The sequence below is a fragment of the Bison bison genome, unplaced genomic scaffold, assembly GCF_000754665.1.
Source record: "Bison bison bison isolate TAMUID 2011002044 unplaced genomic scaffold, Bison_UMD1.0 scf7180017864527, whole genome shotgun sequence".
NCBI classification, from domain to species: Eukaryota; Metazoa; Chordata; class Mammalia; order Artiodactyla; family Bovidae; genus Bison; species Bison bison.
In genome coordinates this window covers 5,147,505-5,162,124 of record NW_011495078.1, presented here as the reverse complement: position 1 = coordinate 5,162,124, position 14,620 = coordinate 5,147,505, and the positions used below count along the sequence as shown (strand labels likewise).

General features: G+C 49.5%; 1 protein-coding gene across 1 annotated transcript in view; it reads right to left on the bottom strand.

The window, feature by feature from the left end:
- The window catches only part of EFNB2 (ephrin-B2), a 46,315-nt gene extending 31,701 nt beyond the window's left edge, over nt 1-14,614 (bottom strand). The window contains exon 1 of the mRNA XM_010831467.1: nt 14,376-14,614. Within this exon, the coding sequence (XP_010829769.1) occupies nt 14,376-14,497 (122 nt within the window). The 5' untranslated portion in view covers nt 14,498-14,614. The remainder of the gene's footprint in view (nt 1-14,375) is intronic.
- Between the last annotated feature and the right edge of the window lie 6 nt (nt 14,615-14,620).

The window sequence follows — 14,620 nt, the reverse complement described above, 5'->3', positions numbered from 1 at the left end:
GGAGGGGGGGGGTGGAGAGCACATCTCAAACTTCACACCAGGACAGGCAGCATCTTTTCAAGGAAAGGAAAGATGAGAAGCACTGAAATTCACACGGGCGGTGAGCACAGGTGCCCGATCCAGTTCTGCAACTCTCCAAGGGGAGGCGGACTCCTCATCTACGCAGGCACTCGAAAGAACTGTAGACTGCAGTGACTGAAGCAAAGTTTTATTTAAGTCCTGATCTGCAAGGACGCAACTCCGGGCCCCCATTCTTGGCCCAACGACCTCAACCTGCATTTGGCAGTATGTGTGTGCAGGGCGGTGTATCCTTTCATTTCAACTTAATCCATTTCCCTCTGTCATTCTACAATTACCGTACAAGTCAAAATAATATCAAATTTCACAGCCTCCAAGGCTGCACAATGGGGCGAAAACTGACTCCCTTTGATGTTACTCTTGTTTGTTATCTGTGATATAAGGCTCAGAACACTGGTGGCTTAAAGTGAATTTCAGTCTCCAGTGCTCAAAGACATGATGCTCAAGCTTTAAATTTTATTTTCGGAAAATAACACAAGTAGGTATTTAATTTTTTGATCCCTACCACAATTTTCTCCATAACAAAACCCTCCAATTCACAGAAGGCTCGCCTTTAACGAGCCGAGGTTGGACTAGATACATCTTTAGTGGTTAAGTTAGAATTTAAGAGTGGGAAGGGCAGAGGTCATGGGTTCCTTTTCTCAGGTTCACAGAGGCTAGTTAATCTCCAGCATGGAATTAAAAACAAAAATCAACCACTGGGCTCAAAACACACACCAAAAATTCAAGGTCTGTCTTTATGGAAGTGACCCAAACATCTCCTTCAAAACTTTCCAAAAAAAAAATCATGCCATGAATTTTGTAGCTAAAGGGTTGGGGGTTGGGGGGTGAGGCAGGGAGGGCTGGAAATGCTGGGATGTGCCTGGGAAAGCGGCTGGTGGAGGGGAGGGTGAATCACCCAGGCCAACCTCTGTCGGGCTGGCCCGACCACGCGGCCCCATTATCGAAACAAGAATTTCGTAACCCTCGCAGGCGGGAGCCGGTGCAAGCAGGCTTCTTCCCAAGTGTAATTTGTTTGCGCCTGTACGGTCTTGCTCCAAAGCATGCTCTCAGCAAGAGTCTATAAAGGAAGGTGGGACTCTCTCTATTCACAGCTGAGGGCCCAGAAAGAAAACCCAGAAAACCAGCTTTCCTGCAGAAAGCCATTCGAAGGGCATTTCCAGCCAGGTCTCTGCTGTTTCAGATGGAAGTACGGACCCCCTGTGCTCAGCTACCTGAGTGGGAACACCACAGGGAGGAAAAGCAGAAGGACACTGTCCAGAAACGGGCTGGCATCTTAAGGAGATGGACCTGGGATCTCCGCGCAGCAGCACCATCGAGGGCCCTTGGGCATCCCTTTCGTTTCCATAAACACACCTTTTAACTTCTAACAATTGTGCCCAATGAGAGAGACCATCCAGCCACGTTTTATGCGTGAACGAAACCTCTCCCCTTTGGTGGGGAAAACAGACTTGAAAGAAAGGACATGCCATGGGGGTGGGACGCCGGCTCTCCAGGCTGGAGTGTGACCCTAGGACTGTTCACCACTGGACCCTGGGGCTCCCAGCCCAGTTTGCCCCCCTGTCAAGTGAGGGCTCAGTGAGTGTCTGTGTAATAGTAGAAAGAGCATTTTCAGAAGTAAGGTTTAAGAAAGAGGCAAGATTCCTGGTCTCTCTTGCCATGAGCAGAGAATCCCCTTGCCAGGCAAGCATCAGCTACCAACACAATTTAGAAGGCTGCCCGCCAGCCCTTCACAGCCACCTACGCGGTTGCCTTCTGGAGGCTTCCTCCTTCCTCACTCCAGAAGGTCAGGGACAGGTCTGCTGTGGGCAGGTGATGCTGACCATTCTCCTGCACCTCCCCAGGCTGGGCCACAACCCAGGGAGCAGGAGCAGAAGACAGGAAGAGAAAGCAAGCAGTTCCTGAAGTCAGGTCTGCGCCATGATCATCAGAAAGGAGGAAAACCAGACTGGGTGATGGATTCCCTTGCAGATCACCCCCAAGGTGTGTACACTAGGGAGAAAAATGTGGATGGCATGCCGCCGTAACTTTGTGGACCACATATTTCCTGCTCGGTCGCCACCAGCAGCCTGGGATGAGCTGGACCGAAAAACAAACACGATGGGAGTTCACCACCCTGAGTCACCCAGGCTGCTACTGAACTCCAGGAGGGGAACTGGACCATGATGAGATAAGAGGAGGCCCTGACTCGGGCAGGAATGAGGGCTGGAGGTGTGAGAGTCCCTTATCAAGCCCCCAACCCACGCCAGGGCTGCAGGTGAGCAGACCCTGAGCCCTGAGGGGATGCAACGGGGTTGGGGAGGATCTGCTTGGGAGTCAAGAGCATCCCAGGCCCACTGATCCTCCCCGCCTCGCTTCCTGAAACAAACTGCTCCAAACTCGCCAAACATCAAAAGCCAGATGGGCTACACTGAATGAATCCACAGGCAGGAAGCCAGAAGCCCAGTTTGCTGTAGAAATAGGCCTGGACTTGATTTGAGTCTTCTCAGCTCTGACAAGATGGAAGCTGGCTCAGATCCCAAAATCCAAAATAAAATGGCATTTAATTGTGACTAGACTCTAAAAAAGATGTCATCCTATCTCCTTAGCTTGACACGTGTACAGCATCGTACCCCACGGAACTGTCCACGAAAACCTGACCTTGTCTTCTCCCAGCAAAGAGACGATCAAATGCTCCCATTTTTAAAAGGAAAATGTTAATAGTCAGAGGAGTAATACTCAATAAATGCATTATTAATATGATGGACTTTTGTAACTGTCTAGCTTCCATTGGGTAAAACCTTGTTATCAAAGATTTAAAGGATCCATTTAGAATCACATGTCCATCACAGGAAAGACTATAAATCAAGATGGACAGGCGAAGAGTGATACCCCAAACCTCCTTTCAACCCACCTTGTGGGTACTGCTTTGAGCACATGTAGGTTGCACTGGGTTATGTGATTTCTAACCACTCCATGCAACAGCCCGAAAAAGAGAGCTGGAGACTTTAGAGGAAGGATCCTGGAGTCAGAACACTCAGGTTCAAATACAGACTGTAGCACCTATGAGCTGCATGAGTTGAGGCAAGATGAGGAGCTAGTCTCCGCCTTGGTTTCCCCATCGCTGTCACGGGGGTCATGACAGTTCCTCCCTCAAGTGGCCATTATGAAGTCTGAATGAGTCAGTATCTGTGGGCAGTTAGAATAGTCACAGCCCCCAGCGTGTGCTGCAGGCAACTGTCGTTCAATGACACAGACTGTGCCCACCAGGTGAGGAGGCTGCTAAATAAGCAACGGCACAGCACTGAATGCCGAAAGGCCGCCCGGCTGCTTCGAGTATTCATTCAACAACCCAATGGCTTCCCGTGCCCTGCCCATAAAGGGGGCTCGCCCAGGATCCAACCCTTCCCCAGCCCTGGTGGAGAAGCTGAGTGAATTCAGGGTTATGAATGTTACAACACAGCACCAGGGCAGGAAGCAGAGGAGAGAGCATCCAATTTGGTAACAGAAGGGAGCTAAAAAGGTGCTTCCCGTAGCAGCGAAGCATGCGAGATGAGTGGAACACAGGCGGCTAAACAGGGACTTTAAAAGGTGCAGGCACCACGTCCTAACCCTTACTAACATTTTATTTACTTGGCATCTGTATGTAGAAGGCAAACTGAACCAGACAGCCAGGCGTACAGTAGATGCTCAGTTAACTTTCAACAGGAGGAGCTGACCTGTATCGGTTCGTTGTGCCACGTCCGGAGCTAGAATCTTAATCCTGAGCACAGTTCTAGCAGGCTTCTTCTTCAGTCCTGTTAGATCACTGTCCCCCACTTTAGAAATGGGACAAGTGAGAAACACAGGGGGTTTTGCTCCCAAAGCTACATAGCGAAAAAATGACTAACCTGGGAGTGGGCTCCTACAGCCAGATTCCAAGGGCCGTCCTCTTAAGCAAACTAAAATAGCCCTGGCCTGGCTCACTTTGCTAAATTGAATCACCTGACCTTTCCATTATCAGCACAGACCTTCTGAAAACCAATAGCTTCTGCTAGTTCTCCTGAGAGTAAGAGGGCTAGAATCACTGGGTTAGCTGTCCCGCAGGGTCTATTTGTTCACTTGTGGGCATCTGTCTTCAAGCTCCACTGAGACATAGGAAATGAGGCAGATTATTAAAGACATACGGTGTAGACAGTGGCCACCCTTAGCTGAAACGTGTTTCTTTGATTTGCTAACTGTGGTTCTGTTTCGGAGATCTCCAGGGATTTTGCTTAGCGATACTGTTGTCTCTCCTGACTCAGTTTCCCCTCCCGTAGGAGGAACGCCAATCCCTTTCTTCCTCTGTGCCCATGGCCACCCCGGCCACGCAGCACTGCATAGGCCTTATTTGCCTTCCCCATGGGATACCCTTACTCCCTTAGGTTTAAGTCTCTTGAGGGTAGAGACTTCTCTTTTCTGTATTCTCAGAGCCCAGCATTAACAGATCTCACTGTTCACAAATGCTCATCCAACAAATCGGTGAATTATCTACCATCAGTGATGAACCAGGCAAAAACAGAGGTCAAGAGCTGGGAGACAAGGGCCTCCGATTTCTTCAGCGATCCAGGGCTTTCTTCAGTGATCCTTATCAGCCTTTCAGAGGATGGTGATCTAATCTTGAGCCATTTTCCAAAAAAAAGTTGGAAAGAGGGCAGCCGTTCCTAAGGTGTGGCATCAGCTGAGAGCTTGTTAGAAATGTGAATTTCAAGTCCCACGCAGCCCTCAGGAATCCGGAACTCTGGGGGAGGGCGGCCAGCCTGTTTTAACAAGTTCTCCAGGTGATTCTGATGGTTCTAGAGCCACTGGGCTGGAGGGAGCACCCCAGGATCAGGTGATTTGTTAACAGGGGCAGCCAGAAACAGACCTCTGGGTTGTGACTGCTCTTTCAACTAATACTTATTGGATGTCAATGCTCGCTGGTAGAGATTGATGACATGAAAGAATTCTGCTCCCTGCCTTTTAGGGATAGGCTGGGTGGTGGGGGATTAAGACTTGCATATGAATCATGACAGTGCCATGTATCATGTTATTTCTATGCCCTGGGTATTTAACTAAAGTGCTGTGGGATTATAGGGCCAAGATTTAAAGAAACTGTGTTTGATCTACTCCATCAAGAGAGAGCAGTCATTTCAGGGGAAACGGTGACCTTTAAGGACAGTCCATTTCTCATGAAGATCCATTTTCCCATAGACAAAGTGGGGTGCAGGGCTTAGGAGAGCCTGTTTTTATCGAAAACGTACCCCAAGAACCTACTGTGCAGCACAGGGAATTCTACTTGATGCTCTGTGGTGACCTAAATGGAAAGGAAATCCAAAAAAGAGGGCTTATATGTATACATACAGTTGATTCACTCTGCTGTACCCAACATTGTAAAGCCAACTATGAAGGTAGAGTGAAAGTGTCAGTTAGTCATGTCCGACCCTTTGTGACCCCATGGACTGTAGCCCACCAGGCTCCCCTGTCCATGAGATTCTCCAGGCAAGAATACTGGAGTGGGTTGCTATTTCTTTCTCCAGGGGATCTTCCCAACCCAGGGAACAATACTCCAATAAAAATTAATTTAAAAAAATAACACAATATGCAATCATAGAGAAGGTCAATCTTATTTTTAATTATTTCCCCCATACAATTAGACATTTATTTTCTGCTGATTGGAGTTTGCAAGATTAAAATACTTACTGTTTAAAGGTCACGTATTTAACATAAGAGAAGAGCACTACACATTAGATGATATTCCTAACACTAACTATGCATATATTTGTACTGAATATAAAAGAATAGAGATGAAAATACACTGTTTATTGCAAAAAAAAAAAGTACCCCAAATACAGTTCTGGTAAGCTAATAGTGGCTCATCGGTAAAGAATTTGCCTGCCAATGCAGGAGACATGGGTTCAATCCCTGTGTTGGGAAGATCCCCTGGAGCAAGATAATGGCAACCCACTCCAGTGTTCTTGCCTGGGAAATCCCATGGACAGAGGAGCCTGGTGGGCTTCAGTTCATGGGGTCAAAAAAGAGTTGGTCACGACTGAGTGACGAAACAACAGCAACAGATCTAAGTGAAAACTGACCTCTTCTAACTTCTGCAGTAGAGGCACTCTGAGCTGCCTTGACTAGAAGCAGCCTGGCCCCACTCACTCATCAGACAGTTCCTACTTGGGACAAAAGTTTCGAGCCAGTGAGCCAGTTTAACAGGTAGAAAAAGCAAGGACTGAGATCCGGAAGTGCTTCCTCAGGTGAGAGCACCACGCTGGCCCTCAGGTTCATCAGCTGGTACAGGAGATGCTGCAGAGATGCTAAAAGGGCCATTTCAAACATTAGCTCTGCAGCTCAGAGCTACTGAGGTGCGCAGGGTTGGGTGGGTAGCACCCATCACCACTCTGGTGGAATGCAGGAGTACTCAGTATGTGAAAAGCAAAGAGTTCTGTCTCAGAAGCAAGCGAGACTTAACTAGCATCCGTGAATACCCATGGGCTCCCCAGGTGGTGCCCGTAGTAAGGAACCTACCTACCAATGCAGGAGACACGGGTTCGATTCCTGGGTCAGGAAGATCCCCCAGAGGAGGCCATGGCAACCCACTCTAGGATTCCTGCCTGGAGAATCCCATGGACAGAGGAACCTGGCGGGCTACAGTCCAGGGGGTCGCAAAGAGTCAGACACGAATGAAGCGATTTAGCATGCATGCACATTAATACTTGTAGAAGGATCCAAGGACTGTAATTAAAACTGGGTGCCACCAAATGTAAACTGAGAAGAAAAATCTGGATGGTTTTCGAGTTTCATACAGAAAATACCAAGAAGATGAAGTTTTCAGAGCATGTTTCATTCACAGTCTTCTGAATGCCTGCCCAGTACCAAGCAGTTAGAACATTCACCTACCCTTGCTCTCGAGAATGGAAAGAGCGAACTATTAACACTTCACTACTGCCAATTTTGTCTTCATATTTTGTTGGGGGAATTACGAAGGGCAGAAACAACCTGTTTGCCTTTCATGGCGCTTTCTCCTACTACGGTGTTTTCTTTGAAACCAGCACAGCTGCACTCACCAGCCACAAAACGCCCTGGACTAGAATTACATATTTGATATTTATACATGAAAAGGGGAATAAAGACCCTCTGCCACTTCTCCACGGGAGCCACAGAAATTGGCGCACCTGGCATCCAGCGCGCGTGCAGAACAGTTCATAAGGGATCACCTTCTCTTTCCACGGGGCCACCAGATCCAAACATCCTGATCCCTAACGCTCCTGCAAGGGGTTCTCAGAGGTAGGACGCGAAGCTGTGGGTTGGAGGCTGGCTCGTAAACAAGTGGCAGGACTTGCCTGCATCGTTTCTTTAATCGCTTTAACCCTGCTCCTCGTAGAGAGCTGGGGGCCAGGGCAATTCAGCGGCTTCTTCTGTCACTTGCCTGCCATAAATATGCACCAGCCTGCGACTGAAAGGCTGAAGGAGGCCGCAAGCTTGCTGGACATTTATCATGCTCTGTTCCCGCTAACAAGCAAATACTTTCGCTGAATGGACCATTAGGGCTCATTGTCAGATGCAGAATGCAAGGTGCTGGGATGTGACCAGCTTGTAAATGAGGGGGTGCCCCTTCTCTTAGATGAACCTGGGCAAACGCACTGGGTCTTTTGACATGATTTCTGAATTGCACTGGAGAGGAAGGCAGAGTAGCAGGCCCTGAGGAGGGCAGGTCTCTGGGCCCTCTCTCACGTGTGTGGAAGTGGTGAAAGCTGCACCGCAGCGGCCAGAGAAGCAGGCAACACGTGTCAGAAAGCCGTCGCCCCGCACCGGCGAGTTGGCTCTCTGAGAATTAGGAACAAAACCCACGAGGTGGGTCTAAAGCAGAATAATTTCGATTTAGTGAGGATCTTCAGACACGGGACGCGTTCATCTAGAAAGTCACCACGCTGTTTTTCCGAGGATGGCCACCAAATGCCCTCTACCCACTCCAGCAAGTCAATCACCCTGGGGGGTTTGTAGCTTTCGGTATTCTCAGCCTCTTAAAGAGTTCAGACTTTCCTAAAGAAATGCTGAGACTTTTCTAAGACACCAAATAGGAGGCAGAAAAAGCAAAAATCTCCTTTCTGGCCTGACCTAACTTGCCGATGCCACTCTGCCTGGAACCCAATCACGGCTTCAAAGGCCGACTTTGGTTAATGACTAAAATGCAAAATGTGCACCTCCAAGACAAAAGCCCGGCCTATGGACAGAGCTGTTCAGGGCACAGGGCAGCAAGAGCCTCTTCTGTTTTTAAGTTTCAAGCTGGCAGCAATCACACTTTTACAGCCTTACCGTTTCCCCAGTAGGGGCCTGTCCCATTCAACTCAACTCAGGGTTAGGAGTGAAAGTCTCCACCGGGAGGGGCATTTCGGATTACTACCCATCCGAGTGAAGACGAAATTCCCCCTGTGATTTTGCTTAATTATACATTTTTTTTTTCCCCTGGGGGTGGGAAACAAAACTCAGAGAGGAGGTCCCTGGCAGAGGCGGGGGATGGGGGGTGATATATAAATGTTTAGCTCAGCTTTTCCCTGGGCTGGGGCTGAAAGATGGCTGAAATCAAAAGGTCTGTGTTTTCTTTTCAGGTCCCTGCGGCCCTTCCTAGCCCCTCTGGGCTCTGTTCATCCCCAGCAGGTCCCTGCCTGGAGCCCAAAGAGATGAAGGCAGGTACCGCCAAGGGCGGCTAATCCTACATTACTGCGGCCCCTGTTAGGCCAGGAGTTAAAAAGGAAAAGCTTGCAGGCCTGAACTCACTGCAGTGAGCCGAGGTTTTAATCAGCCGCAACCTCAACCTCTGGAAAAGGCAGTCAATGGGAACCTACCTTGGCCATATTATCCGCCACCAATGAGCAAGAACTGAGCCATCTTTTCTTCCCGGCTTCAACCATCCCAGGCCACAAGGGGGGCTTTCATACCTTCTAATCCGAGTTTCCAAGTCTGTATGGCTCCCACATAATAGCCAACAGCCTGAAGCAAGGGCCTTCCTTTCTACACTCTTTTCAGAGACGTGTCATTCCCCACATCCAGCTAATCTATATGTTGCCATGGCTTCACCCTTTATCTGCCTTTACATCTTATGAACTGCATGGATTTACCACATTATTTTTATCTGAAAGACAGAAAATGGTGGTTTTATTGCCATACAATCAGATTACCGCTGCTAGCTTCTCTATGCCTTTTTACCATACTTCAATCAAAAGGGATCCGTGTCTTTTTACTCTGCCCTTGATTTACATTACATCTGTAAAGACCCAGTCTGGGTTGTAATCCCCTTATTAACTATGACCAGGGTTGATTTGCCTAAAAATAAAAGCAAATTGTGTCAGACCCTTTCACTTTGTTTTTGATTCGGAACTACAAAATGGATTACTAAAGAAATCTTCAGAGTTCACACGGCTCGTATAGTACTGAATTTAAAATGAGAATTAAACAAGTCAAACAGGAGAGCCACGTCCACGGTCTACATTTTCCATCATGGGAGAAGGGCTGAATTGCCTATGTCTTTGTGTTCTTTGGCTTTAGAGAGACAATGAAGCCACAGGAGTTTTTCCAAGCTGTTCGGAACTCTGTCCCTTCCCTACCCTACCCTTCCCTCTTGCCTTTTCTTCTCCTCCTCTCTCCCAGCCCCATTCTAATTCCTCCCCTTAAAAAAAAAAAAGGAGTGGGGGGAGCTCTTTCCTGAAAGATCTAATTCCGGACTAGCAGCTTCTAGTCTGTATATGTTAATGAAAATATTTTAAGCAATTGAACACTCCCCATTTAAGGCTCTACTTTACTGCACCAAGACCGAGCTCCTAAGTAAATCTATGCAGATATATGAAAAGTGACCTGAAAAACAGGTTTTTATGGCAGCAGCCAGAGGCTAGGCAGCCCTCAGTACCGTCTGGATGATTATTTTCCTTAGAAGAGCCCTCCTTTTCGTCTTATTTGCAGCGGGAGAGTTCAAGAATAAAGTTTTCATGGAATGCTCAAGAAATAGCCTGCTTGATCTTTTTCCTTTCTTTTCTGATGAGGGTCTCAAGTCTGTATTTCCTTCCCCCTGCCACTCCCATCCCTGTGACGCGTCACTGCAGTCACGCTGGGATCTCGAATCACTTCCCATTAGGTGCTCTCGCTGGAGACGGAGGCGGCTGGTGGGGGCGGGGGGGGGGTCACTCTCAGCCACCCCCGGTACTACCTGAATTATTTCAGTGCGGGGCCAGGTAGCAAAGTCCCTCTGCAGGTAATCATCATGCTGACCCACCAACCAGAGGATTCCTCTCGGTGTATTTCCAGATAAAAGGTTTTACGATAAGGATTCTGAATATACCGCTGACTCTTCAGCTGACTCCGTCTGGAGGAATCAAGCCCATCAGCAAGCAGTTCTCAGCTGGTACGGGGCTTGATGGCTCATTTACCTGTCCCCCTGCTTCAGCCCAGCACGTTTTGGGACGTGGGAGTCATTTGCATGTCTTTGCCTCCTAGGACAAGTGTCAAGAGCTACCCTTTTTGAAAGATTTTGAACGAAGTGCTTAAGGAATCATCTTAACCTCCAGCTCCCATTTCTGAAGCTCGAGGCTGTAATTGCTGAGGTTAAAAAGTGCAGTCCCTGGACACACGATTCCCAAATCAATTCTCTCCTGGTCTGAAAAGAAGGCTCCCAAGCCTGCGGTGAGATCCCGAGGCCGCCCCGGCTTTGTGCTCGCCCTGGCTCGGTCGTCCTGTGCAACAGCGACAGTCCATTACCTACAGTTTATCATCCTGACAAAATGTGAGGGCTGTGGATGTGAAAGCACGAACAATTCCACCCCTGGTGCTTTGTGCTTTTTTTTCCCCCTCTCTATATTAAAACCGACAAGATTAACCCAAATGCAAACTGGGGAGCATAGTTCAAGGGGCTATTGAATCCTTGCTGAATGTGCATTTGTTTACCTACAAAAATAAGAATTTCAGACACAATGGAAGGCCGGCCGGCTTATATATGGTATTGAATGGACTGTTTAAACAGCACTATCCATTGTAGTTTATTTTATCAATCTCTGACAGGTCTGTATTTATTCAGAGCCTGACTGTGGCGGAGCCTAAGTATTATAGGTTATCTGGACATTATCCAGCCATTCTTTTGTATCAAGTCAATCAATATCAGGAATTCACCATTATGTAGGGGAAAAATGACCTGAGAAAAGCAAAACGCTTGGTTAACTAGTATATGGGGCATATACTAGGGAACAGCACTCCTAGACAGAAGAAATGAACGCTCCAAATTCAACAAAGCTAGTGTAATTCATTCCAGAATTCCATACCAATACAGACTTGCTCACTCTAAAGTGAAGTGAATAATAAATATATATACGTGTGTGTATTTTAAAGCGTAAACCTTTTTTATTTTTGGCAAAAACATCATGCTTGGAAAAAATTATTCTACTGAAACGTTAATTAGCAATGAAAGCCAGGCTCTGCTTTTCTCTCCAGAGTTAAAAAAAAAAAATAGCTACACAACCGAAATGGCCACAGTTGACACAACTCTTCCTTGAACCTGTGGATGCAGGGGCTAACTTTTCAGTCAGTAAAACTTCTTCAAAACTGTCCGGCCGGAGGGGGGGTGGGGGGGGTGTGCGGCGGGAGAAGCGGACAGTGTGATTGAAGTAGTTATGGAGACGGTGAATTTACAAAGGATTTTCTGGACTGTGTCTCCAAACAGCTGCTGTGTGCTCCCTCTGTCCACCACCTGCTAAAAAAGCTGACCTCCGAGTGAAACAAACCTAATTACTGATGGCCGCTTCATTACAAGTGAATTGTTCTACACTTGGACAAACCGATGGGCGACTTCAATGCAGTTGATTACTCTCCTGCCACGTTTCCTGACTCCCCCCCGGGAAATAAATATGCACCCTCCCCTAACAAACAGAGCAACTCCTTGGCACCCCCTTTTTTTTTTTAATTCATTCTCAAACTTAGAAAAGGCTCTTTTATAGCATTCCCCCAGGAAGAAATCTTTCTGATCTCTCAAGCTAGCATTCAGCTGCATAACTGAGTTAAGTAGACTTTCGCCAGGGAACAAACGATCCTCTCCTCTAGGCCAGCCATTATCGTGAGGATTATAGAAGAAATTCTCCTCTTGGGGGCCAGAGACAGCTCACCAACAGCAACACTGTCGGTGCAGGGAGGCAGGCTTCTCCACAACCAGGCCTCCAGGAGGGCTCTAAATCCGAGCCCAGCTCAGAAGAGCAGCCTGATCCTCATATCAGGCTAGTGAGTATCAGTCACCAGTTCCCCCAGCATCTTAGAGGAAGAAGATATTCAGGAGGAAACCGTAGGCTGAAATAATTACTGCACTACCTTTATTGTTTCCAAGTAGCTATTTGCAAATCCCACAAACCAGTAGTTAATAATGCAAAAAGGTGACTTCTACTGAGCTGAAACCTGAAGGGGTTAATGGGAATTTCTTTAAAGACAGGGATGTAAAAATTAAATCTTATTGGGAGGAGGAGGAGAGTGGAAACCCAAACCCAAAAACCAGCCCCCCAAAGCCAGTCGGTGAGTGAAAGTGCAAGGCAGGCCCAGGGAGGAGGCGAGGGCCAGCTCGGCGACAGCGCAGGGAAGAGTGACCCCTGTAGGCAGGATGCGAGCGCCGGCCGCCCTGGGCCGGCTCCACGGGGCCCGCTGCCCTGGCCCGGCTCCCGTCTCCCCGGGTCCCGGGTGCCCGGGCCCAGGCTCCCAGCCCCGCGTTCTCCCGCACCACCCGGCGCCTCACGCTGCGGGAGCGGAGGCCAGCTCTCACTGCCAGCACTTTCTCAGCAAATACAGTATCTTACACCAAGGTGAGGAAAGAGAAACACAAGTCCATAAAGATCAGGCTACAGGGAAAGAAACCGCACTGAGTAACTTTTATTATACACGGGAGCAGTCTTGGGATAAAGCCATCCAGCCTCGTGCAAGAATCTCGGTTTCATCCGCTTTATAGCCGTGAGGTTTTTTCGCTCTTTACCAGGGAATTCTTGGTTAGCATGTTGGTGAATCTGAAATTCACCACTCTTAAAAGCGTGGATATAATTCTCTGATTGAGACGTGATCTTCCAATCAACCCCATCCCCACCCCCATCGCTTTATTCCTACATCCACGGCCAACTCAGCTCAACTTCGTATTAGGTCATTGATTTCGCTTCTGATCTCAAATGCTGACTCTGGGAACGACCAGTGTCTTCAGACTTTCCCCCCAAGTTTCCCAAGGTCAAAAAATCCTATGGTTCTGTAAAATAATTTTGGCTAGGATTTGAAACGTCTCCCGAGAGTGAGGTTAATAATGCAATACTGAGTGCACAGCTGACTAATTACCAGTCACGGCCATATACGTATATATATTATATATGTATATTTCGAGATGGATCGCCTTTTCTAAATGCTAAACGTAATCGGGCTGCTCACACTGAAACTTAATCTCCGCCAGGCCTGGCTTCTTCGGGCTGCACCTTTCAATAAAGCAAATCGGACCCAAGGCTCCCATTCCCGGCCAGGCTCCCCAAGCTCGAAGGCTTCAGGAGCTGTGTGGCGACTGGGCAGGGCCTTAATGAAGCTTTTGCGCAAAGCATCCTTAAAATCAAGTTAGCTTTCGGGACCACAGAGTCCGGCCCGTGGGTTTAGAAACGAAGGGAGAGGCCGACCTGCAGACGGTTCCCCGGGAGCAGCCAAAGGCCGGTTTCCCGGGCGGGGAGGGAAGGGCTCGCCGCCCGAGTTCTGGGCGAGCGAGCTCCCCGCGCACCCTCGGGCAGGCGGCGCGGCGCCCAGGCGCTCGAGCTCCGGGCGGCCCAGGGACCCCCGGCTCCCTTCTCCCGGGAGCGCTCCGCTGCCCCCCGGCCTGCTTGCCCCGCCCGCCCAGCCGGCCCGGCCCGCGCCCCGCCGCTCCTCTGGAGCCCGGCATCCTCGCGTCTCCGGAGCCCACCAGCTTCGGCGCGCCAGCCGGCCCTGTTTGTGGCCCCGTTCTCCGCCCTGGAGAAGTCAGGGTCAGGGATCGCCATCGGACACCTCTCCGGACGTGACACCCAAGTCAACAAGGGGCTTTTTTTTGCGCCCGGGAGCCTGTTCACAGGGGGAAGAGGACGAGGAGGGCGCCCCTCAGGGCCGGCGCTCCGGCTGCAAGGCCGAGCGGAGTCACCACAAAGCGAAAGGCGGCGGGGGTGGGGGACGAGGGGGCGCGAGGGATCGAGCATCCAGAAACAGACTCCGAGGCTCGGCGGCCCGACCCATCCTCCCTTCGGGGCTGCGCGGAGCGGCGGACCCCGGGGCGGCGAACGAGGGGCATCGTGGACGCTACTTACTTGGAGTTCGAGGAATTCCAATAGATGGGTTCTAAAACTATCGATCTGGAAATCGCAGTTCTGCATAAAACCATCAAAACTCCCCAGCAGTACTTCCACAAGGAGTTCCTCCTCGCGGCCATGGCCAAGCCGCTCCCAGCTCCGCGCGCTCCTGGCGCCGGAGGAACGAAGTGCGGGCCGGGAACCCCAGTCCTCCGGGCAGACACGGGGGAGACCGCAGGCAGCTCCGGGGCGCGCCGATCAGC